Genomic DNA, 26,128 nt, shown 5'->3' with positions numbered 1-26,128 from the left:
GTGGTCCCAGAGCCTTCATGCAGCTGGTGCCTCCCGCTCTATCTGTCACCTACTTTACCATTCTGTACCATGTTGCTGAGACTGATTTCTGTAGCCCTGTCGAGTTACAGCATGCACCACTCCTCTTGCTTTGCTGGTTGAGGACCCACAGAAACAGATTTCTCTGTCCATCACCACTATGGAGATGTTCAACAACAGTCAAACAGCTGGATAATTTCAGGACCTAATATTCAAAGGGACGACATCATCACATCATGATCCACCCATAGCTGTCTCCATCTTTCTTTCTTTCTGCAGCCCAACAGAAAGCTTACTGTATCAGGGATTAGCTCCACCGAACTCAGCATGACTCGAACTAAATCACGGCGTCAACCTTTAACACAACTTTGAAGAGCACCGACACCCTTTTCCGCTTTACTGAATCAATTGGCCATTGCTGAAAAAATGACCTTGTTAGTCTTATCTTGAATATCCGTGTGTATACTCCTGCTTTGCAAAAGATTTAAATATAGGTTCATTTAACTGAATCCACCAGAAAAGACAAGCGACTGAGACATAGGCAAACTATTTGTGAGGCCAGTTGATCCAGTTTGAAATTCTGTTATACCTATAGACTCGATGGGGACGCGTGTGACATGACATATGCAATCATTAGATCCTCTTCCATCTCTCTAAATGTGGCAAACCTTATTTCAGAATACAACCTTGGGCTAAAAAGTGCCCTGATCAAGTAATTTATGCTTAGAAATAAAACATTGACTTTCAAATGCACCACTGCCTGAAGCCAGGCTTTGAGGCTGATTTGATCCCCCTTTGAGATGGTGAGAGATATGGCCCATTCCCCCTAATCACATGCCAGAGACCGTGCAATCACACAGCAACAGCTAAAGTAATCACTGTGGTGGTCTCCACCCTCCTCCCTGAACCGAGCCCCAATCCTACAACATTGGTAGCACTGGGAAGGCCTGCTTATGTGACGCTCATACAGAAACAGACACACAGCTGCCTGTAGAACTGTAGCCCGATACTCACAGTGAGAGCGTGTTTGTTGATGGGATGGTGGATAATGACTAGCTGTGAATGGTGAAAGAGTAGTGAACTCATGCAGCTACAAATATTTGAACAAGAAGGTTGAACATTGTTAGGTGCTTAGCTCTTGCCTTTCAGCGTCTGAACCCTCGACTAAATGCTGCAGTACATTAACTCACATGTTGTCACATGGTGCAAGCAACCAATCTCCAGCTTCTTTTATTTCTTTTATGATAATTTCTAAGACTATGCTTTTGTTTATAGAACATAATACATAAATATGCTAATATGAAAAAAAGAAAGCAAACCAACCTGATAACTACAAACAGTTAAGCTGCTTAAATTAATTAGCTTACCGAGTACATATCAGCCATCTTTCTCTTCTTCTGGTAGTTTGGTAATGATGTTGCTTACTGTATCAAAGCAAGGTGTGTTTGCTATATTTAATTATGGACTATTCACCTTGCTACATCTCAGAAATTTGCATTCTCTTCCTCCAAATATAAATGGTAAATGAACTGGTACTTAAATTGTGCTTTTCTACTCTAATCCAACACTCAAAGCGCTTTTTATTACAAGCCACACTCACGCTGTGATGAATGTATTTTGGACAACTCAGGGTCCTTTGTCTTGCCCAAGGATAGTTGGACATCAAGCCAACAACCTTCCAACTGGCAGACGACCCGCACCACCTCCATATATATAGATGCCCCCCCAAATATAGTGAACGTACTGTATATACTTACACAGAGTTGCAGGAGATAATGAACTGCTTAAATAATATGTATTCCATTAACATCTGACTTTAAGAATTCAGACTTGCTATATACAATGCAAATGCATGCATCTGTTTTATAAGTTAGATGCTTTACTGTCCACATCCACTTCATAACCAAGTGTTTACAAGTTTCTTTTGCAGTATCGGCACACACTTCATTACAGAAGCAATGCTAAGCAAGGTTATTTGTGTGTTCCAGACTTCACGGCTCAGTATCAGCACTAGTGAGTGAGAGGGCAGTGGAGTAGTCACAGTGTTTCTCATCCTTTTCTGCAGGTCACAGATAGACTATGTAATTATTGGCTGTAATGAGCGTTCTTGTAACAACACAGCCGACGATTTTGTTGTTGTTGTTTTTGTTGTCGTCTGAATTTGCAGTACACGACCCAGCTTACTCCTAACACTGCAAACACACACACATACACAGACAAAGCACCTCCACGGTACAGGTCTCCATGCTTCAGCATGGGGCGCCGTGGTGTAAAATTGTGTTCAAATAGAGTGAATGAGCTAGTTGGACTTTGATGAGTCTCCTGTCCTCCTCTGAACCAATAGCTCGACCCACTCTTGCTTTATCACGGTGTGCCAGCCTACCGCTATCTGTGCTACACTAAATCAATTAGCATGTCATTAAGATAGCTTGTTCCAGCACAGTAAGCATGGAGTGGCGCTACAGTATCTACAGGCCCAGAAAGAGCTGAACTCAGAGGGTATCATATCTTACTGTCCATGTGTCAGAGTGCAGTGGGCTGTGTTTATTGGTGGGCTTGATGCATGTGTAAAAGAGCACCTGGTTATGGAAGACGTCGGTTTCAGACTTCAAAAACATTGAGGGCTTTCTAGTCGTGCATAAAGAGTTACGATTGTTTTAAGCCTCAGAAATAGGTAGAGCCCATAAAGACAAGTATGCATTATTGCAGAAGGTGCTACTTGTTAATAAGTTCTGTAATCTGCATTAATGGCCACGGTGATTTAAGTACTTAAGTCGTCACAAACAGCTTATCCATTACTTTCTGAGTGAGATGCAATCAATTCTGTGAGTAGAGTAGAGCTATATTTATTCCTTTATTATTCGTTTGACTCTAAGTGGGGACAGAACATTAATGGAGAATTCAATATTAATCTCCCTCAGTACAGAAAACTCTCAGTCATCTTGCATCAGAGACTAAGGTGATCATTCTGCAATTACCAGGAGTAAAGCAACACCTTGGTCTTTGGGCAGAGATAAAGATGATAGGCTTAATCCTCATTCGTGCAGAAAAAGGATTTCTCTCTGATGGTAAGAGCTTCATGCAACCGTTTAGATAAACACTGAAAATACTGTAACATTTGATCTTCATAATAAACTTTTTTTTAAAAATCCCTGACAGCGAGAGGACTTTATCAAAGCTGCGGTTCGCTCTGCAGATAACAGAGCTAAAAGCAAAAGATGTAAAAATTAACTTTGAAGAGTGTCAGTTTACAAACTGAATATATCATCTTAACTCTATTTAAACACTGAAACTAGGAGTATATAACTTCACCAACCTGAGGTCAAGGGAATCAAAGGGCACACGCCATATTATCCAGAGTGAGTGAGATAATAAAATTCTCAGATCATAAAAGCCATAAAAGATCCATTCTACTGCCGTGGTCCAAATAGCTGCCACTAATGTATTAGGCTACATGGTATGCATTAGCACTGGTGCCAGTAAAGTAATTCTCTCAGAGAGAAAACTATTAAGGCATTCATATACTCACTCTAAAGCATTTTCCCGGGAAAATCTGCAGGTGTTTGACAGACACGCATAGAGGAGGAATGCTTTTCTCGGAGGTCAAGCTGAGCTCCTCCATCCACACGAGACAGTATATCATGTGGATGCAGAATTGAGTGGTTAGGCATGTTCTTCTGATCAGCCCGTGTCTCCCTGATGCTCCCAGTCACAGCAAACAATTCAAAGGGGCTAGACGCTGACTTCAAAAGACCACGCTGGCTTTGAACACTATGCCAGTTGCACAACCCATCAGTGGCACATCAGCATCCTCAAGGCATGCAGAGAGCAAATTTGAGCAAATCAGCATCGACTACAGATGCATCATTTGGCAAAGAGTTTTCACTGGATACCAGACAATAAAAAAACACCACGAAGAGGCAATGCAGCAACACAGAGCTCAAGTACCACCCCACTTAGTAGCAGCTTTTGCTTCAATTGCTCTTGGGTCTCAAAGTATTTTCTCATAGAGGGCTTCTTTCATAACTTGAAGCTGAAATGACTGTTTCTGCTGTATTTTCTTTGGCTCTTATTCAAATGGATATCGGGGCCCGTAATGTGCCTATTTTTTCCTTCATTATATGATATGTAAACAAGACTAATATATATACATATATGTAGACACAAACAATACTAACATCATTATCCAGCCTGTCTTTCACAGACTGAATGAAAGCTTACTGACATCGGTGATTTTGATAAAGAAGTTGGTATTATCTCATTATAAAAAAGCTCAAATTTCTCACAACTGATAAAGCGATCATTTATTTTAAATCTGTTCCCCTGTTTCAGCCTTTTAGAAAGTCGAATAAAATGGATCTTCTGTGATATTTAAAAAAAAGCTGACTGGATCAGGCTAATGGAACAAACACTCTGTCTCAATTTTTTGGACTCTCCTTGGGGAATTCATTACCATCATAACTGTCACGTATAGGAGACAATAAGCAAGCACCATATATTTAATATACTGTCTGCTTACCCAGCATGCAAGATAAAAATGGTCGCAACGTTTAGATTTTCTAAATATGAACCACACAATATAGCCATCGTAACAGCAACCATCCATCTTATTCAACCGAATGACAATGAACGCCTCAAAGTTGTCATGTTGCAGCTCCATCTGCCAAAACCCAGACAGGCTCCTAAGCTGATACGCATTCACACAGAAAACCACAATCATACAAAGCATACAAAATATTGCATTTATTCGTAACAGACACTTGACATTTGTCACAGAGTCTTCAGCCTTGGCTTGAGATGGAATTTATTATCAGGTGTCTTAAATGACAAATGCTACTAAGGTAAACAGATCATTGACAGAACAGGAAATCGGATGTAAACACCTGTTTTGGGAGCATCATTGGCACAGTGGAGTGCTTAATACTAAAGCCCAAACCAGAGTGATGTTGAAAGGTGAAATCTCTACACATCAATTCTGTCCTGAGCAGCACAGTGCAGCAGAGCTTATTACAGACTCTCAATCTGTCTCAAGTGTTCAGACTATGTCAGTAATGCTGGGCTGCGGGGCCCTCGAAACGCTTCATTAAAAAGCTTGGCTATCCAGAGCACATCCGTGGCAGCCAAATAAAGTGTCAGACCGCATTTTTCATCTGCAGATTAAACCTATGTAAGCCTGAATTAAACCAAATTAGATCTGAAAATGAGAAATAAACCAAAGCCAGATGAGTGGAGAGGCATGTCTGCTGTGAGCCGGGGGGGGAAACCGCTCAAAGGCCATATGGAGGAGTGGTTCTCTAGGATGCCTCGGCCCCTTATGCACTTTTTGAAGTCATTAGAGCCTTATGGTCTGTTGTTTACAAATACAAATTCTGTTTCATTAATTCACATGGAATATACGGGGAAGCAGGGACTGAGCCCCTTATTCTTTCATCTGTTATGATCTAAAGAATCAGTTCAGCACTCAAGTATCTCTAGATTAAAGGATCTGTTCTCCCTGACCACATTGAGGCTGTTTATTCCTCCACAATGGAAGTCTAGGTGCTTTCAAGAGTGAGTTTCAAACTGGAATTGGGGCCCTTTGTGTGTGGCTGAGTGCATTAGGGCTACACTTTGCTGGCCCGGTAGATAAACTTTCTGTTAATCAATCACACAGTGTCCCGTTCTTTGTTTTCTTTTCATTCTATCTTCCCATCAAGCCCTGCACACACCCACACATACACACACACCGTACGCACATAAAGTCTTCTGCCACCTGACGTTACTGTGTTCTCAGACCTCTATGTGGACAATTACAGATCAATAGCTGTTTGTGACTAAAACCTGCCAGATTCGAATGCCTTTAAACTGGTTGCTGTCTACACTGTTACCCTCGCCGCGTTAGACGCTCAGCCAACCCACTGTGCTAAAATTCAGCCACACGGTATCTTCTACAAAACATGGCCCCGGGATGACTTGTCTCTGTAGACGCCTACAACACAGACTGAGCGTACAGAGCTGGAGATGAGCAGGCAGCGCGATCTAGCCCTTTTGTTCCACGCATCATAAAATGGGATCCAAACCTTTCATTCTTGCTCGCAAAGCCTTCAACAATCTGTGATGCGAGCCACAGTAGAAACGCTGAACTTTCGATGGCATCGCATGCAACTTTGCACACAACCTCTGGATTACCTTTGAAGCGAAACTGAGAAAGCGAAACAACTTGTAGAATACTGTACATTCAAGACTTTGATTGAGAATGTCTTTACACATGGTAAACAACTGCCCATTCACAATTTTCGAGTTGACAGCGCCTAAAAACTGAATCATATCAATCATCAATCATGCCAACACTGGGTGTGTCTATTGAGTAAATGTTGCAGTGATAAATTGCTTTTCTAAACATAGAACACAAATCCAGAGGTATTCATCTTAAGATTTACTGCACTTCAAAACGCTCACATGCTTTTCCTTTGAGCATTGAGAATTCTATTAGACATGTATTTGGATTTTTCCTGAGCTCTTCATTTCTCTGCGGTAAAACAAAGAAACAACATAAAAAACATAATCACATCATGCATCCTTCTTTGTGGTACACGAAGATTAACAAAACGCAGGGCAACCGTGAATGAATCTGAATCTGCAGGGAAGCCCTCCTGTGCAAGTGCATGTTATGCTGTGCTTCTGGGTAAAATATATCGCTATATTCTCCCAGATCTTATTAAAAGATCACTCTTGGTTTAGTTAGAGTTGAAGATCTACAGACTGTGCTCACAGTTTTGCCAAATACTGCTAAAGGAAGCCTCCACAGATGTCTCTCACACCCCCTCCATCACTTGTAAAACATTTCGAACTTGTATTTGGAACATCACGACCACGAAAGTCAGCTTTGAACATTAGCTTGTTATTTACAGTCAGCAATAACCTGGTTGAAACCTTCTTTCTGCCAGAGGCTTGATGGATTCTCCAACTACACGCTACAGGAATCATCAGGCAGAGCGCAAGTGCACAACAATGGCAGAATAATCAAGCAACTCCGTATCGTTTGGCTGCTTGTTGAGAACATCCATAATACCGGCTGAAGGATGCTGCAGCACATCAAGCTGTGAGCTCTATAAAACATCTCAATCCAAAGTGACAGATATAAACAGTACCACAGTAAACAGAGACGACCCCCAAAGGTTAGCATCACTCACTAACTCACAAGCTGGCAAATGTTCTGCCAGCTTGTGAGTCTTAAACAGTCTCCTGACAACTACAAATTTTTTTATCATCGTGGACTGAATATATATTAATCTGTTAAATCTCACTTAAAAGTCATGATGCATGTAAACCACCACCATAAAAGCCACATGCAGCTGTCTCCTAAGTTATTATTTTACAACAGTCTCATGAATTTTGACCCTGTTAATTAGTACTAACACATTAGCAATTAATAAAGTACTTTATAAAGGCGATAGCACCCTGGGTGAAGAACTTAAAATTTCACAAAACAAGATTACAACTTGATAATCGGTTCCTATCTGACATCAAGTCCACAGTGTGTTGAAAGCGTGAAGTAGGAGCTCTGTCAGCGAGCACATCAGTGTTTTCTCAGTGAGTAAAAATAACCTTGGTGGTAAAGATTTTTCTTACAAATGTGGCATTTTAGCTCTGCACAATGCAGATGGATGCATTACGGTCATTGCAAATGACGAGACGCAACAGATAAAAATTGAAGATGATTGTCTGCTTTCCAGATTTTACCGTTCGCTTAAGATAAACGTGTGAATTTATGTTTTTGACTAGAGAAAATGTGGTCCGCATCTGAGCCTTCAGTTCTTGGAAGGCATGATTATAATTTATCTAAAACAAATAACAATTTGAGATTATTCCATCTGATGTGTTTATGTTCTTCTGGGTTTGACAGCTCTTCCCAGCACTGACCAATTAAACAGTCAACAGACCATTTAAGACCCGATTAGTCACAGACTGGCTTTTAATTTGATATGCATGCAGACCAAGCAAGGCAGGTGGATAAGATGTCTGTCTGAAACAGAGACGCATGACAATTGGAGTTCAGTGTTTCTGCTGTGGTCCAATCATCTCAGGTCACAGCAAATCGGCGAACGTGAGAAATAGGCGGTGACTTCACAAATGAGGAAGTGGCCTCCGATCGACAACATGAATTATGCAGGCGTGTCCTACCTTATCAGGATTCTCTTCGATCCAGCGTTTTACTGTGTTCAAAGCAATGTCAGCTGCAGGCTCATTGGGAAAGCCTAGACAAAAAAAGGAAAACAAAAAGGAAGTGTCAATACCTGTTGTATACAACATGCAGATACCAGAGGGAGACAAAAACAGACAGGCAAACAAACAGAAACTGATATCTCCAAAGGTAATGGCATTTCTCCTTAAATCAACGGAAAGCAGCACAATCTGCTCGGCACTGGCAGATGAGCACAGCTGTCCGTTCAACTGCTGTAGAAGTTTGTTGCCAGATGCAGGGTGAAAAAAAGTGCTATTTTTGGGGGGTGAGGAGAGCAGATACAAGCTACATGTAAAGACACATCTGCAAGCATCATCTGGAAGTATAAAGCCCTATTCAAACCCTCACTTCAAGCAGAACTGATTAAGATTTTGTCTTGATGGGGACAATTACACTTAGACGTATGATCTTTTAAGCGACCTTATTTTACCCGCATGCCAGAGTAACCATAAAGGCAGCGTGGCTAACAAGCAATGTGGTTGTATTAATCACAACAACTGTGCAAGCTGTTGTGATTGTATCGATGAAAAAAAAAAAAAAAAGATTGTGACTTTATTAATTTTTAATAAGGGAAGACTTTGCTAGATGCTGATCTCAGGATCATTTGCTTCCACTGCAGACAACTTCCCAAGAGCAAACACTTAGAATGAGCTATTGACTATAAAACCCTTCGGGCCAGCCTTGCTAGAGCTAAAGAGTAGACAGTATATGCCATTACCAAAAGAGCTGACAATCTGCTATAGAGCAGTGTTTCAGCTGTCTTCATTTCAAAGTAATAATAGTTGAGTTTGTTTGTCTGTGTCGTTCACACTACTTGACTCAGGCACATTTTTTTTTAGATCCTCTGCACAAATGCAGAAGTTAGTTTGCTGCTCTGTGAGTACAACCTTTACAGTTCTATATGTCTAATTCAAAGACCACAAGCTAACAGATAAACACGGCCTACTTTTTTCAGTCACAGTGACCCACTTCAAGATTAAAAACTAGTCGCTCATCTATTGTACAACCCCTGACCTCTGTAAGGCACCACAGGTTACGGGAGATGGTGTCATAGTCTAACGAAAGAGGTCAGGACTTCAATTTCAACCCACATAAACTGATACAAGAGCCAAGCCATTGTTGTAGCCTGCCGGGTATTGAACGTGTCACATTTTCAAACATTGTTCCTGTCCTGGGTCATTGCCATGACTGTAGCGCACTATGACCTATGAAACAGCCTTGTAAGCACTGCAACAACCTCTATCATTTAAGTCAGACGTAAAGAAAAATTAAAAGCCAGAAATCGCTAACCTTACATTTCCTCTACTCTTTCATCGCTCTCTCTCAGACCACCTGCTGTCACCGTTTCTCAATAACTATTCTCTAAATGCTTCACATCAACTGCCTTGACAGTCAAGATATAGTGTGCAGCGCTTTAACCCTACCACCTTCACCCATCTGACTACTGCTGCTGATGTCTCTTTTCCTTACTGCTTCTCTTTCCCTCCCCTTCCACAGCTTGACAGGAGTGGCCGAATTACACCGAGGAGAGAAGAGGGGTTGACTCGCTGCTGAGCCCTAGCTGAGCTCCTGTTCAAGCTCTGGGTGAAGCAAGATGTGAGCTGCATACCGGCCAGCAGTGACAGCCAGTCTGCTTCTATGGCTCTGTTAGACAGTGTCTGCAGACAGTGCACAGCCCCGTTCACAGCTCCTGTCCTTCAAAAGATGCCCCGAGAGCTGCGTGCTCAGAACCTAATCCAGAATGCCAAATCGGTCTGCAGGTCACCTGGCTCTCCCTGTCTCCCAAGCACACTTAACCTTTCCAGTGATATCATTTCTTTTTTTTTTTTTGTTACCTTTTGGAAAAGTGCTACCACACCTATGAAGGCGCAACAACAGATCAAGTAACACAAGCCAACAGATGTGTAGATGACAAGAAAGCTTAAGAAAATAGATCCACAAAGAAAGCACCAGCTGTTTAGGAAACCGCAGGAGAAAAAAGAGAGGTGTCGGAGAAGTAGAACACAAACAAATGAAACAAATAAGTAAATTGTTAAATTGTAAATAACTGCCTTTGTGCTCTAGCTCTATTCATCTTAGGAGAGAGATAAACAGGCACACATTTTATTCGGACCTAAAAACAGGTCTAAATCTTGATAATAGTACATGCTGGTCACCAGAAGTGTGGATGGCACTGAGTATATTTAATCTATTCTATGTGGAGTTTCTACAAATGCTTTATTGATTCGAGAGCTATACCTATTAATCATAGCGGAGAAGAAAAGAGGGGCAGAGAGAGCAGTTAGCTGGAGAAATAATGAAAACAGTAACAGGAAGGTGAAATGATAGACTTGGTAGTCTATGTTGGACAGAGATTTAGATGGAAAGCCTGTAAAAGGTGTCAGAGCAGCTGAGGGCAGCCTGGCAGAACGACCCTGCTCAACTGCAACATCAAGGTCAATGGCAGCATTTCGAGAGCTCTCTCATCATTTGTCTCCTTCTGCAACTTTTAACTTTCACCACCTCTCCTCTCTTTGTACATTTCAGCCTGGCCACGTACGTTGAAACAGCGAGATGGAAGAACTCCCAGTCCACACTTCCAAAAGCGTCTTTCTCAGACCTGCGAGTCACAGCAGGAGTCGACACAGCCCTGCTTCCTGGATGATGTTCAGCTCTGACTCTTTTATATGCTCAAGTACGCACAAAATGACAGAGTTCAGTGTTTTACTTCTCCATCTTCTCCTCTCAACACCTCCTTCTCATTTTTCGCCATTTGCCGTGTGGAGGGTTCAGGAAAAACCAATCTGTCAGGTGGCGGGCAGCTGGCGTCGGGCGCAGTGATGGTGGGCCCTCCAGGGTCCCTGCTCTACTTGGCTCGGCTCTCACCTATGCTGGGAATATGCTCGGCTTTGGGAGATTTGTCTTAGTGAGGTGCACTAATGGGATATGTGCAGCACAGCGCCGCTGATGAGGGCTCAGGTGGCGCAGTGTTATTTCTGCTGAAGGCTCCTCTACTTCATCACCGGGCACAGCGCGAGGAGAGGAGAGGGGAGAGAAACTTGCATGTGCCGTGTAAATAAAAGGACACAACAACACTATTGCGTAACATTGGGATATGCAGTCAACAATGTTGACAGCTATAGCAGCTACAAGCCAAGTGTTCATCCAGTAATTTCATGCCTTTGACTTAAAGCAGCATCATTGAACTGTTCGAGAAGGACTGCTTAATTTCCTTTTAATTTCCTTTTAGTTAAAGCTTTATTTTTATCCCCATCCAGCAAGTTACATCCATCTTGCGCATGTGCACACTTGCTTTGATGTAGCCAATTGACAGGGTTCCTGGTCATATGCAAAAAGCAATTCTTGCACAAGTCCTTATGTGATTTTTCAGGCATATAGTAGGTCGTATACTTTACATGAAGCTAAAAACCAAAGAAAATCCCTTGAGTTTGATGTTAAAGCTAAAAGTTCAGATATTCTGTTCAAAATGGTAAAAAAAAAAGCTCCCATCTCAATCGCAGTCAACTCTGTAACAGTTAGAAAATAGAAGTTCGTGGTCAAAAATATCCACTCAACTGTAACATGGGAGGAAAAAAAATATATAAATGTGTACTCTGCCTTAGGGGAAATTTTGGCTTTAAGAACAAGCAGGCCCATTGCTCTGGCTGTTGCCAGCATGGCAGCTCTTTCACATCCTAAATTTACTTTAACTCAACTTTCAGAGTTAACTTTTGCAACAAACTTGTGCAGCTAAGGTGTTTTTTCCTGTGGTGAGAAGTGGATGCATCACCTGATAAAGTGAGCAGTAGAAAGTCAACAAGTTGAATACATGTCTGGGCTATGTTACATTCCCATTCTTTATTTGCAAATGCACGGGTAGCTTTGTAGGCGCACACTGCAGATCGCACCACTTTTGTTTTTCCTGAGTGGGCTTATATTGTGCGGAGAATACCACAGCCTGCTGTTATTTTAGGGCTTCATTATTTCTAGTGTTTCTTTTTCTCTCTCTCTCTTTTTTTAGCACCTAGTCTTCTGATTTTTTTTTTTTTTTTTTTTGCAAGGATATGGTGCCAACAGATAACAGAAATGGTGAAGTCTGATAAACTGAGGCTGTATGATGTTCGAATTCTTCAGAAATACAGAAAGTGCAGGTTTTCTCCCCTTGAGGCAGAAACTGTATTGTTGGTTCCACTCTCCTTCTCCACAGCTGTAGCTGGTCAAGTTCATGTCTCAACACTCGTCATTCATTTTGATGAGCTGTCTACCTTAAAGCTGTATATAGCCCGAGGCTGAGTTAGCTGGGGCTGGCAAACTCACCACAGGTGTTGGAATGACAGTAAACTACCGCAGCGCAAAAAACCAAACACAGAACAAACATGCGAATGTTTGACCATGCGTAATATTCTGAATCACAGGTATACGTTTCTAGTTAAGTAGTATGTATTTTTTTTAATTACGTCTCAGCTCCATTTTTCTCTTTTGTAAAATGTAATTGCTCCTTTCTTAGCTGTATTTTTAACACAGTAACAAAGCAATTTCCCTGCAGGGATCAATACAGTTTTTTTCCTGATTCCTCTTATGATTATATTATGTTTGGAACAGTGATCTGTACTTGTTTTAAAGGTCTTTTGCAAGATAACGCCTCACAGCTTTCCTTTGAAATATCGTAATAGTATTTTTTATTAAAAAAAGGACTTTTTATTGCTGTTGTTTTCAATAAAATGTTGATAGCTTTAGTGCTGTTATTAAAGATAGCTGTAATAAGAGACAGGCAGGCTGGAATCATTTAAGCTCAGTATAAAACAATGTAGATTAGGTGGATGTGGTTTGAACAGTAGAAAATCATTAAGCGTAGCACAGCTGAGCTCTGCTCTAGTTGGAGGCATCAATGCTGTGCGTTCATCTGAAAAGTGAGCGGGGGAACAGGGTAGTCACCCCATCAGGGCCCAGTGGAGAGGTGAGTTGACCCGGGGTGGAGGACAGAGTAGCGCCCCAGGACTCTAGACGCCATTGCGTGGGTGTCAAATGGCCCGGAGCTGCTCCTACACTAACACTGGGACACGACAGCAGGGCTGTGACCATGACCGACTTTGCAGCCCACAGAAGGAGACAGAGACAAAGAGGGATGGGAGGGTGTAATGTGAGGAAGAGAGGCGGGGGGAAGAGGTGAGAAGAAAGAGGGCAGAGCACAACAGCTGATGACCTTCCTTGGAAATAATCCATGTAGGTGATAGCATGCTTTGTCCTACATGCTAAAATTAACACCCGACGTTTTACTTTGTAAAAACATTCTGAAAAGTTTATGGAATGAGAAAGTTTAATGCTCGAACAAGTTTCACAAAGCCTTAAATCTATTGTCCTGTGGGTGGGAGGTGTTTTTACATTCGGCTTATCATCTGTGAAAATTGCAGGGAAAAAAAAGTGTTGAGCACAAATGCACATTGGGCCACGGAGATCTTGCTTTCTTTAAGCACACACTCTGCTGCCCACTGATACAACATATTGCTCCTACAGTATGTGCCTTGAAATACCAAAACCCAGCTAGATTAGGCTTCATGTATTTTGAGAGAAGGGGGAACCTGCCTGGGCCATTTCTGGCAAGCTAGCAGCAAGCAATCACTGTTTAAAGATAAGGTGCATGAATGTCTCCAGCCCTCCTAATCCTAGACAGGGATAAAGAGAGCCAGACCACGATGCTGGTTAGAGAAAAAAAATCTTAGCTGCTTGACACCTTTGATCTGGACGGTACAGCGGGATGGCAGTGTGGACATACCAGTAGAGCTTTGGTGGATTACATCCACATATCTCCCACAGCCACCAGTCAGTGCTAAAAGTCCTTTGTCAACAAATCTCGGATCAGTTACAGAGACAGATGAGCCAGGGGTGAAGGGTTAGCAGTAAACAGGAAGATATTTGTCCAAAGAAGAGAAGCAGCTTTGCCACATCAAGCGCCTCTGATTCTTTTGATAGCGTTATAAATACATGTGTGCAATGGCTTCTTATCCAGCAAACAGCAGAAGTAATATATATGTCCTTGCTTATATAAATAGTTGTTTTTTCATAGGATTTTCCTTGTATGGCTAATAAGACAGACTTGTCAGGGAGAACTAGAGACAAGAGGATGCATAGGAGGAAGGACAGAAAACAAAAGGATTGCAAAAGAGAAAATGACCTCTCTAAGTCGAGGTAGTTGGACTCTTGGCACTGATCCTGTGAGACATTGAGAGGTGTCTCCTCCGTGGAAGGAATAATCCATTTAAACCCAGGTCGCACGGCTGTGATTGATGTGCAAACAGAAGCAGCACTTAATAACCTCTATCATGCTGGGTGACCTCGTGGCCCACGGTGGGCACCAGTTTGTTTATGGGTGGTACCTCCGACACACTATCGGTGCAGAAATTCTGTTGTGGCTAATGGGCCGGACTGAGGGATTGGACTGTCAGCGCAGTGTGATCTCTCATTTTTCTTTCCAAGCGTCTAAGGTACCCCCTGTGCACCTCTACTACACCCAACCTCCCTGTTCTGCCATCATCTGTCAGTGGTGACTGAGTCTTCGGGAATATGGAGGCGTGAGAGAGGGTGTCAATTAGCATTAACTTTCCTGACAAATCTGTTTGTCTCACCACAATGGCCTTGGATAACTTGTTCCTGATTCCTCTGTGTCACCATGTTTGGGGCACGGAATTTGTTTTCTTGCTCCAATTCAAGTGCAGAAATAGGTCAAGCACGTGTACATAAGCATAGTACCTGCATGACCATGAACGCATACTCAAAATGATGCACATTCAACAAAGACAGAAAGAGATTTTTTTTTAGAAAAAAATCACACGCAAACATCGGGATCGGGGAGATGTGACTTCCACGCTAAAGAGCTTTTGTTTATATTGGTAAAATGGAAGCTGACCTTAAAGGTTATCTAAAATGCACAGAAAATGTCAGAACTCCTGACAAGAGAGCAGAGGCCCTTCCAGAATATGGCAGTACTCAGGGGGCACGCAGAGGACTCGGAGAACAACAACACAGCTCTGTGCTATCTATACTGTACTTCCTTTGAAAGTCCCTCCTCTATTTGCCCTCTGCTGTGTGCAGATCTTTAGTCTTAATCAGCTGTTGTTCTGTGGAGATGTAGTTATGGAAGCGCTAAGCTGTTTATTTATTTAACAGGCTGTTTAATTCCCCCCTCCCACTCCACTGCATGCTTGGCTCTGCACAGACCATCCTTTTGATGTGAGGGGGCTCCTGGTGGTGCGGTATGACAGGCTCCCACTGGCAGTGCAGCACACAGTAGCACAGTGAACGGCAATAAGTGGTGCCCTCGTCAGCGGCGCGCAGTACAAACAATGACCCCCACCCCCCTCTCTCCCCTGCATGTATTTGCACTACCTTTGTGCCACTACAGCTACTCCATATTTTTTGCTTTTAACAGAAAACACTGTATATAACCATTAGCTGATGCTCTTCACTATACTTCTTGATATCAGCTTGTTATGTAATTTGTTACGTCACAAGAAGTCAGACACTAGCGTTTAAGCGCATAACATATATTTTGCAGGAAGAGGAAGGAGAGTGGACTAAAAAAAGAAGAAGCCCCTGTGAGATGTGTGCATCGGCAGGTGGCACGAAACATATAACATTGCAGAAAAGATGTGTGTGTGTGTGTGTGTGTGTGTGTGAACTGCAAAGAAGTGACAGGGGGAATTTATTCAAAATCCCAAATGGGAAGTGTTCTATCAAGAGCATAATTAAACGTCTTGTGATTTATGAGCACGCTTTACTAAAGACTGGTCTTTATTAACACACATATGCAATAGCGCGTGTCAGGATAGCTCGCCACTCGGACTATCTTTTATCTGTGCCGGGCAGTTTCAGCTAGTTTAATGAGCACTGCCAAAGTTTATCAGGCTCTATAATCAGTACTTTGCGTGTGTAGTATTTCAGAGTGCAACAGCTGGCAGTTAGTTATAGTCCAGGTTTGATAAAGGCAGAAGAGTAATGGCTTTGGTTGGAGAGAAAAACAATCACAAACAGATGCAAGGTACCCAGCATGTGGGCAGAGGCTTTTTTGATGTTCCCCAGTGGCTGCGGATGAATCATTTTATTTTTGCATACTGTCTACAGTTGGAAATCAAAACACAAAACTCAGACTACATCCTTAACAGGCATTTTTTTTAATTACATTGTTTTTCATTAGACGTTTAATAAACCAAAGAAATATGGAAAGGTAGAGGCTTCTGTGCTATCACTAATGGACTAGGACTACATCAATAACTAACAGGATTAATCAATAACCAAACTGTCATTTTTCATACAGAAACAGTTTCCAATCATAGTCGTGAAAATTAGCTCATCCGGTTTGATCTGTGTCTTCATATCACATGTGACATGTTTGTTCAGGACATGAAACGGCAGCACAAATCTCTGGCACGTCAACTGGAAACGAGTCAGAACCCATAGTGAGACCACCTGAGTATAATCACAGCTCAACGCACCTCACAAGCGTCTGCACAGATGATTTTCAGGGTATGTTTTGCCAGCTGAATGCACTCTGTTTGCAAGGTATGGCAAATATTCTAGCACTGTAGAGACATGTGCCGCTGAAATGCACAGCAAATCACAAATTAGGTGCTCAACTGTCACTGATTATCAACATTTTATCATTTTCTTTATGGGCTGTGACCGGTTAGTTGCACCAATACACATGTGCACTACAGTCCAGTCCCTAGCTTTTAATTAAATCCAGTCAGTGGCTGTTGATGCTTCGCTTACAGTTTGAGATACGGCTTCAAATGTCTGCATTTTAAATAAAAAACCAGCATCGGGTCTTAATAGCACACTCAAATAGCTCAGCTGTGTCTGTGCTTATCTACACCAATGATGTTGTAAAAAAAAAACCCTTTTAAATTAAATTCACACAGTGACACAGCTGTGGAAGTAAGCTGCAGTAGGTTTAGTAAATTAGGTAGCTTTTAAGTAGCTTTATTAGAACAACAACAGCTGCATAGGTGTATATAATAAATCTGAGCGAGGTCAACCACATGAAGAAAAGTACAGAAAGCACCGGAAATATAACTCGTCGACGTAAAACGGACAAAAGACAAGTATCATCTAAAATGATCAGAATTACTGAGGATGTGAAAGGAATTATCCACCCTTTGGTCTCATAAATTTTAATTATCTGGTTTTCTTTGCTGTTTTCAGAAGGTTTCGAGGGCTTTTGAAACTTTTGTTAGTTTTGCTTTCTGTGGAGGGTATAAAAGGATTCGAATTCAATATGTCACTTTTGAATTCGCATTACACTGGGCACGTGGACATAATAAATGCTGTGGGTGTATGCCTATTGAGAGCGCGAACAGTGCATGTACATATCTTGAGGAAACAGTGTTTGTAAAATTGGCAGCACCTCGTCTTGCAAAATGATCAGAGGCACTTATCGGCTCACATGAGATCCCTGCCTAAAGAAGTATAGACCCAGAATCACTTATCAGTTGTTGCCTCACACTGGCATTTTTTTTAATTGGCAGAATACTGTAGACATCTGCAATTACGCATAACTTTACCAAGCAGTTGTGGTTGCTTATGTGGAACTACATTGCAGCTAATAGTCAGTTGCAAACAATAGAAATTAGCATGTTAATTAATCCTTACACATTTGGCACCTACTGCGAGTATTAGAGCTGTATGCAAATTCATAAACTGTACAGTAATTTAAATGATCAAAAGAGTCAAAGAATCAACATGTTTTCTTGCATTTAACTTTTTTTTATCTTCAAAACTCAAAAATTTAGTTTTTATCAACAAGTCTAGTTTCTTTTCAGTGTGACTTTGTTTAAGTGTAATGAGCACATCAGCTCTCTGCCAGCGATGCCTTGCAGCATATTTGGCTTGATCTCATGAGGGTGCATAAGCAGTATTCAGGCATTTTGTTCACCTTCTTCTACGCCCTGCCTTTGTGCAACATGGTTTAAGGTGAACTTGTTGGTATATTTAGTATTTATATCTAAGTAACCTCCTGCCCTATGTGCATCATTTTAAAATATTCAGCCACAAACTGGGGAATATGAGCAGCTTGTTATCACTGAGTTGCACTGAAAGAACAAAACAAATGGATAAAAACAGAAATAAAAGAAGGGAGACTGAGCTTACCGTAGATGCCTGTGGATATACATGGGAAGGCCTGTGCAAAGAGAGAGAGAGATGGAGAAAACAATCAGCACGATCACACAAAGTAAGGCAAAAGTAACTCCTCTCAGTCGCTTTGAAGCCAAACGTTTAATTTTGCAGCAGAGGAATTCAAACGTCATCTACTGAAATAAAATGTTGCACGACTGCACCCATCTGCATTAAACTGTAACTATTGTCAGGCACCTACTGTACACTTGTATGACTGCCATTTACCGCGACTGCTTCACTTGTTTATTCCCAGGAGCAGCAATTTACAATAACATTTGACGAATTCCCTGCAGTGACGATGCAGAAGTGTGTCGTAAACCATATTCCAGCTTCAATGCAAGATGCATAAATACAAATACTGAAGTGAAAAAGAACATTTTCACAGGACTCTCTGCAGTCCAGGGAAAAACTCAAGTACAAAACATGATTCAATAATTTGTAGAGCTACATGTCTGGAGATTGACTGGCCCACAACAATACCCTGATTTTTTTTCTTTTTCAGGCATTCTGTTGTTGCTGGGCTTTGGATCACTGTCCTAATACTGACCAAGCTTTAACTGTTCGATAATTATCCTCATGTGTGAAAACATTGGTGTCCAGAGTTCATGGCTGACTCAGAGACCACAAGAGGCCAAAGTCCTGTGGCTGCAGAATAAGCCCAAATCATCACCCCTCCATCACTGTGCTTGACTGTTGGTACGATGTGTTTGTGCTGATATGTTGGGTTTGATTTTGGCCAGAAATGATGTTGTGCATTATCACCAAACAGCTCCACATTTTCCTTGCAACCTTGCTAACTTAAGTCATGCTGCAATGCTCTTTTTAGAGAAAAGACAACCCTCCGCCTGACAACCCTACCAAACAAACCATACTTCTTCAGCTTTTTTGTAATTGTTCTGTCATGAACTTTAATATTTAACATGCTATCTGGGGACTGTAGAGTCTTAGATGCACTGCACAGCCTGACCTTGGGATGAATTTGCTAGGACGGCCACTCCTGGGAAGATTGTGTTAACACACACCTGAATGCTCCAGACCAGCAAACTACCAAAGCACATGGCTGCTATTTACCCACTTTATTCCTACAGAAGATTAAGGATATACTTAATTTTTCACAGAACTGCATAGATACACACTATACTTTTTGTTAGCATCCAAATAAAAGCTTATCAAACATCCCTCTTTACACACATATTTTATGTTTTTTAAGTTCCACCTTTGACTGTTATACCAATCACTGCATTATAATGCATGTATTATATGTTTACTTGATGGCCAGTATAGCTGATGATGGAAAAGTGGATTTCACATCTTATTAATCATGACTATCCAAATGAGATTGACCTTGTCTGTCACTTACTTTTAGTGTGTAAGGTTTAAGTGTCTTTGACTTCAATACACAGTCTGTGACTCACAGACAAACAAACTTTATTGTGAGTAAAGATACAAACTGCCAGCAGTGACTCAGCTGTGTTTCAGTAACAACAAGGGCATCCCAGCAGGAGGCTTTTTAGTGCATGATGATAAAGCTAAACACAAAATCCCAGTAATCGCTGCCACATTTGGATCAATAGCACAAATCAATAATATAGCAGCCACCAAACTGAAGGAAAGCACATACACCAAACAAAAGAGACATGTGGAGAATGAGAAGAAGGATAAATATAATTATCTTCATGACCCAAAGAGCCAAAACCAACATATATTTATTTATGGACGTCTTTTCCAAAAAGATTATAAAAAGTAACCACCTTGTAATAGTTCTGGCTTTGCAGCACTTTGCAGCAGACATATTATTCAAGCATGGCTTTATAGCTGAAAATAGTTTCATTACTCTTTACTTCTGTGAGCTAATATATTATGATACATAGGCCTTGCTATAAGCTTCCCTATTTCACATTCATCTTTTTAAGTATATTAATAAACACTAAAGAGAAAGAATTTTTTTCAAAGGTCCCATTTGTCCTCAAAACAAGCTGAATACGTGCTTTAGTTCTTGCATTCATCAAAAGGCGTGGCTACAACATTAATATAATAAGATGACAAATGAAGAAAAAAAAGGAAAATGTTTCCTCTAGCAGCTCATAAAGCTGGATGAATATAGAACAACAAAACAGCACAGAGATTAATCAAAGAATAACACCCGTACGTCAAGTTCTCTCAGTGCCAAAACTAAGCCCAACAGTTTGCTTTTCTCACACTGACCCTGTCAAGTTGCATTTAGAAACAGGCTGTTTCTATTAGCTGTGCCAAGATCGCTTCGTTTTAGAAATGAAAACACGATTAATAGATCTGAAAGAGAGCGAACCATACATGTCTCCTCATAGGGCGATTATACAAATGCATTAATCAACGCATTAATCTTTGAGCCGTCTCAACGTATAGCATTAAGAAAGCAAATAATTAATTACAAGGACAAAAAAGATATTCAAACTTTTTTTTTTTGTTACTTTAAAGCATCATAACCTGTGACTCTAGCTTTGAAATGCAATGGTCTGTTTTTCCTTTAGGTTTAGGTTAAGAGGAAAGACTCTGTTTGCATTCTTATTTACCAGTTTTCAGGTTCCGCCTGTCAAGGTAAATCTTTCTTCTGTGGGCTGATTTAAATCTTTTACTGATGCTTTGACCTTTCCAGATGATTGTCTGGGTCTGACACAAACCACAGATGATGAAGCGTGGAAAAGCATGGCCGTTTTTAGCCCTGTGCCAGGCTCAGACCGTGGCACGCGCAGAGGCATACTGAGATTAAAAGTGCAAAACTGTCACATATATCCTAACACAACAAACAATATTTCAAAGAATTACTGCGTGCAAATAGGATTACTTATAATAGATTGACTCATTAGAGGCACGGAAAATCAGAGTATCTCAATTATAAAAATTGATGACTTTTACATATAGGCAATAGTCTATTGAAGCTGGAATCTAAATTACCCCAGCAGAAGGAAACGATATGAAGGACTGTTATAATAAGGAAAGTAACTTCCTGTCAATGGCTTCAGTCAGCCAAGGTGATCCTGAGCCAGAAGCCTCGTTATCCTCTCTCAGCTTAAAGGCCAAAGTGTCAGTCACCTGACGTTGAACTTCTGCTCCGATTGCACCTAAACTTTAACATATAACACGCTGTGGGAGTGACGGCCTATCAGCGTAATCAATTAAAATCCTTTTTATTAGTTCCTTGGCTGATCCATTAAAGGAGTATTGATCACACTGGTGTGAAATTGCACCAGGTAATCACTTAATGGGATGCTGTCAAAATGTGACACCGCTGTGACACATTCATTTACTTGTTTGAAGGGCATTTGATTGCAAGAGGGAAAAGTAGTACACAGTAATGTGGAAAGGTTTTAAGCACTTTAAGAGGGTTAGATTCTTATTCATCACTCAGCAACGTCAGGGAGTTGCCTAATCGGTCCAAAAATCAATCAGTAGCTTGACAATGACCCCAAGCATGCAGCCGGAGTGTGTCTTTACGCAACAACCCAGATTCTCAAGGATCTTGAGGATGACATGATGAGACAAACATACAAAATATCTGCCAAATATTGTACCTTGAAACACTGCAGCCAGTGCCCAGAAAAGAATTAGAGCTGTTTTCAAGGTAAAGCAAACACTTAAATGACTAAATGTCTGTTACCTGACTTTGCAAAACAATGATACAAACTACTTATTATAAAATACGCTCAATTTTTAACCTAATATATAGGAAAAAATGGAAGAACTAGTATACAGATTTAATGCACTATCTGCTTTAGTAACATATTCATTCAAGTTAATGCAGAGTGATGATTATGGCGAGAACCTTAGATGAAAATGAAATGCTATAATGTGTCTGTGAAGGTTCCGGTCATCCAGGTCATCGTAGTCTAAGGAGCGTCTGGACGTCTTTAGGTTTCTTGGAGACATTTCACCCTTCATCTGAGAAGCTTCTTCAGTTCTAAGAGCAACTGGTGGAGAGTCCCAGATTTTAAGCCCTATGGGAGTGTCCCCAAGAGGGTCATGGACCTCCAATTGATCCTCTACTTAATCACACGAGCCAAGGTGTGAAAACGGGTGTAGGTCACAATCAGCCAAGGTTTAAGGTGAACTCATTGTGAAACCTAGCCCCACTCTATCATGTGATTTACTGAGGTCAAATGGCCCATGATGTGAGTGGGTGTTAAGGCATTTGGGAATGGATCTCAAAACTGGATTATAGATGGCAGACATGGTGTCGTAAGCCCCGTCCTGTGTTCAAAGATGGTCGTTCACAGTGGACATAGATGGCTTCTTTCACTCCTCTTTCAAACCATCTGTCTTCTCTGTCCAAAATGTGAACATTGGCATCCTCGAACGAGTGACTTCTAGTTTTAATGTTACGTTTTTAAGCACCCCTCTGAAGGACACAGAGAAAGGATGGCACAAAAAAATGGTTCTGCAAAATAAAGGGCTTGTCTTTTTACAACTGCATTACATTGGCAATGACACAAAGAGCTCCTGACATGAGCTGCTGGTCACGTTCTTGATCAAACTTAATTCAGGTTGTGATGAATTTTTAACCACCAAGCAGATGCAGTTGATAAAAGTCACCTTATTTCATAAAGTGATAATTTAATTGATGTTTTTAGATCATAATATTAAACCTAAAGTATTAACTTCTACATTAATTTAAGAAGGCAATGCATTTCAAAACCAGGTAACAGAGGATGCTAAGAGGAGTGACCAGCAGTTGAAGCATTTTGACAGAAATTCCAAGCAACGATTTTCTGTAAAATGAATTAAAAGCAAATCTGTCATTTGTCAAAACAAACAAAAAACCAAAAAATTGAACATTTAAATCAATGACAAAACAGATTTCATTATATCTGTATTCTACTCATTCTGTGAATGAGTCATTTTGAACATTTTACAATGTTAACGAGTGCTTTACCATAAACGCTCAAACTTAGAGAGCACAGAACAACCTGGTAATCAAGCAAAATACCTTAAATAGCCGTCAGCATCACATCCATAAAAATTCTAGCTAGTTACACTAAATTGCAGTGAGACAGATGATAATGCAGTCTGACATTTACAACTATTATTTTAATTGTGGAATCTGCAAAGTACAGTGAATATAAAGTTCTTGATATTTAAATGGTAGCTTTACCGTGCCCATGCAGTGTTTCGGAGAACGGTAGATTTACAGTAAGGAAGAGCAGGCTGAGCAGCAGGAAACACTGAGCGTACATATGAAGGTGCAGCAACAGCGGGAACCAAGTTACATAAAGAGAAAGATCGATACTGTGATGATGTCATTGTTAATGCACATTATAAGACTTTGTCAGCAAAAATCATGCTGAAGCTCAATCTACTTTATATGGATCTATCAGGCAGTAAGCGTGCAGTGTAATATTTAAAACCAGTTTACTTTTATTTTTCACGAACCAAAAATATTTTATAGATTTTATATAAACTTTTTAAGAATAACGGCCCCTCAAAATGCTTCTGCACATAATACTCTATAGTATCACATACAGAAGTAGTGCTTTTAAAGACAGAAAAGAAATGACGAGCGGAATTTAAGCCAAAATCACACTAAATGCAACAAAGTTGCTACAGTAGTTTTCAGAGGCAAACCAGAGAGTGCAGCAACGTAAGAAGAGTAAAGCATAACCTACTTCTCTTCTTCTTTCCCCATCAACCCTGGGCCACCATTGACGCCATTTTTGCATACATACTTTTATATCTGCTTACACTGAATAAGGTCTAATGTTAATTAGGGCCGTCAGCACTATATTTGCAGTCATGACCTACGATTTGTTGTTTAGGTTATTATTTCTATCTCTGGCTGCTCATTAGAAATGAGTCAGCGTGTACGCCTGCACCCTGGTATGGGGCTATAGCTGACATGTAGGCTTGTTGCTGATTTTCTTTGCTCAGAGTGTTCAGAAATTGGTCACCAGGGAAATTATTCTGTTGCCAGGGCTCCTCCCTAATCTATCACATCACTTTAAAGTGGAGCACCTTTCCTCTCAGTATTTCTACACACTTATTTGGTTCAAAATGCATTAGATACAGCACAGAATGAATAAAGTGTGCAATGTTTTCAAGAAAAAAAACTAATTTATTTGTACCTTTGGTGTTACATATAACTCAAACGCACTGACAAATATCTGCATGTTTACAGAGACTGCATTTTCATTTTAAAACTGACACAACAAAGCTTATTAAAGCATGATTTATTGAGTGCATATTGTGACTAGAGTTTACCAAATATAGCGCTCATAAAACTTAGTCACTGTTACTGCTAAGTTTGATGGCCTGCAGCTTTTTATCATTTGTTAAACAGCAGGAAATGGCACAATAAAGATGGTTCAACCTGTGGCAAAATGCTGTTGTGTTGCTGTACCTGCTGCAGGCACTTCACAGTAGCCACGAGCAGACAGGTTAATGGAGAGAAAAGCATGCATGGGCACAGTGACTGCAGGATCCTGCCGGGGGAGCACCTCGTCTCGGCTGGCTGAGTAAATAGCACTGGACCCGGGGTGCTGCCCCAGTAGGTAGGAGCCTCCTAGCCTGTTTGCAGATGGAAGGTATGCTTATAAATCACAGCAGCATGGGGAGATCTTGCGCAAATGGGACCACAAGTATGTTATTATTCACCAGTGATGCCACAGTGTGGGCTTACATCAGAGCATCAAAAACAGGAATCCAACAGAATCCTCTTTGTTGACTGCTGTAATTCTTTAAGCATGTAGGTCATGCCTGGTTTTTCAGTTTCACGAATTGGCTACCTGCTGCTGCAGAAAGGAACATGCCACACTTACAGATCAGGATATTTAAATATGACACATTAACACCATTTTATTCTGCATAATACCACAGTCAATACTCTACAGTGAGCACTGATTGTTGGAGTGTCATTATGCTAAATGGAGGATGGAGAAATGCAGAGGCTAGGAAACCTGGCACCTAATGGCCCGAGTCCCACCACCAGTTTTCATATGTGCCAAGATCAAATACAACTATTATCACAATTACATCTGTCCATTAAGGTCTCAGCATCATTGGCTGTGTAGGGAATTACTTGCGAGCCAGGGTATTCAGCTTAAAGCAGCTTATTTTGTTTAAGCTGCCTGGATGGATCTTTGCTACTCTGGAGATGATTTCACTTCCCAGGTAGAGTGCACAGACAGAGCATAGAGTTTCAGGAACGGCACGCTCGCTTTTAGGTGCCACTGATGGAAAGCACGTGTGTGAAATCCAGCAGTGACTATGGCAATTCCAGCTCCTCCGATGAGCAGCTGTAAGGGTGGGGATAACGAAACTCGGAACATAAAATGACCGTTTTATGTTCCTGCTGTGTGGACATTTGACGTGCTTGCGTGGTCACAAATTGTTAGGGTGTCTGCGAAGAAATGCCATGAATCAGCCTTCAGGTAGAGCATTCGTATTGTTACGAACAGAACAGAACATCCCTTTCCTCCTTGAAGGTCCTGCCAGCAATAAATACAAAGATGTGCTGCCACGAAGCATTTTCTATCCTTAAGAAATAGTAGGTAACATTTAACAAAAACAAAAATGAAAATATAGACCTTTACAAGAGTAGTTATCAAAATGTTTTTTCTTCAAATTCAGATCCATCTATTTTTTTGTGCAAATGTGAGTCCAAAGGAGCAAAGAAACAAAAAGTGGAATCACTGACAGCAGCTATCATCTTAAAGTATACTTCAGATATACTTCAGTACCCTGAATATTTGCATTTCACTATTGAAT

General features: G+C 40.9%; 1 protein-coding gene across 1 annotated transcript in view; it reads right to left on the bottom strand.

The window, feature by feature from the left end:
* Positions 1–26,128, bottom strand: part of macrod2 (mono-ADP ribosylhydrolase 2) — a 397,426-nt gene that overhangs the window by 79,228 nt on the left and 292,070 nt on the right. The window contains exons 7-8 of the mRNA XM_031737688.2: positions 18,365–18,395; positions 8,182–8,255 (exon numbers count right to left, since the gene is read on the bottom strand). Of these exons, the coding sequence (XP_031593548.1) occupies positions 8,182–8,255; positions 18,365–18,395 (105 nt within the window). The remainder of the gene's footprint in view (positions 1–8,181; positions 8,256–18,364; positions 18,396–26,128) is intronic.

Source organism: Oreochromis aureus, linkage group 13 (genome assembly GCF_013358895.1).
Source record: "Oreochromis aureus strain Israel breed Guangdong linkage group 13, ZZ_aureus, whole genome shotgun sequence".
Taxonomy (NCBI): Eukaryota; Metazoa; Chordata; class Actinopteri; order Cichliformes; family Cichlidae; genus Oreochromis; species Oreochromis aureus.
The sequence above is the reverse complement of the archived record's forward strand: the minus strand, read 5'-3'. Positions and strand labels throughout refer to the sequence as shown.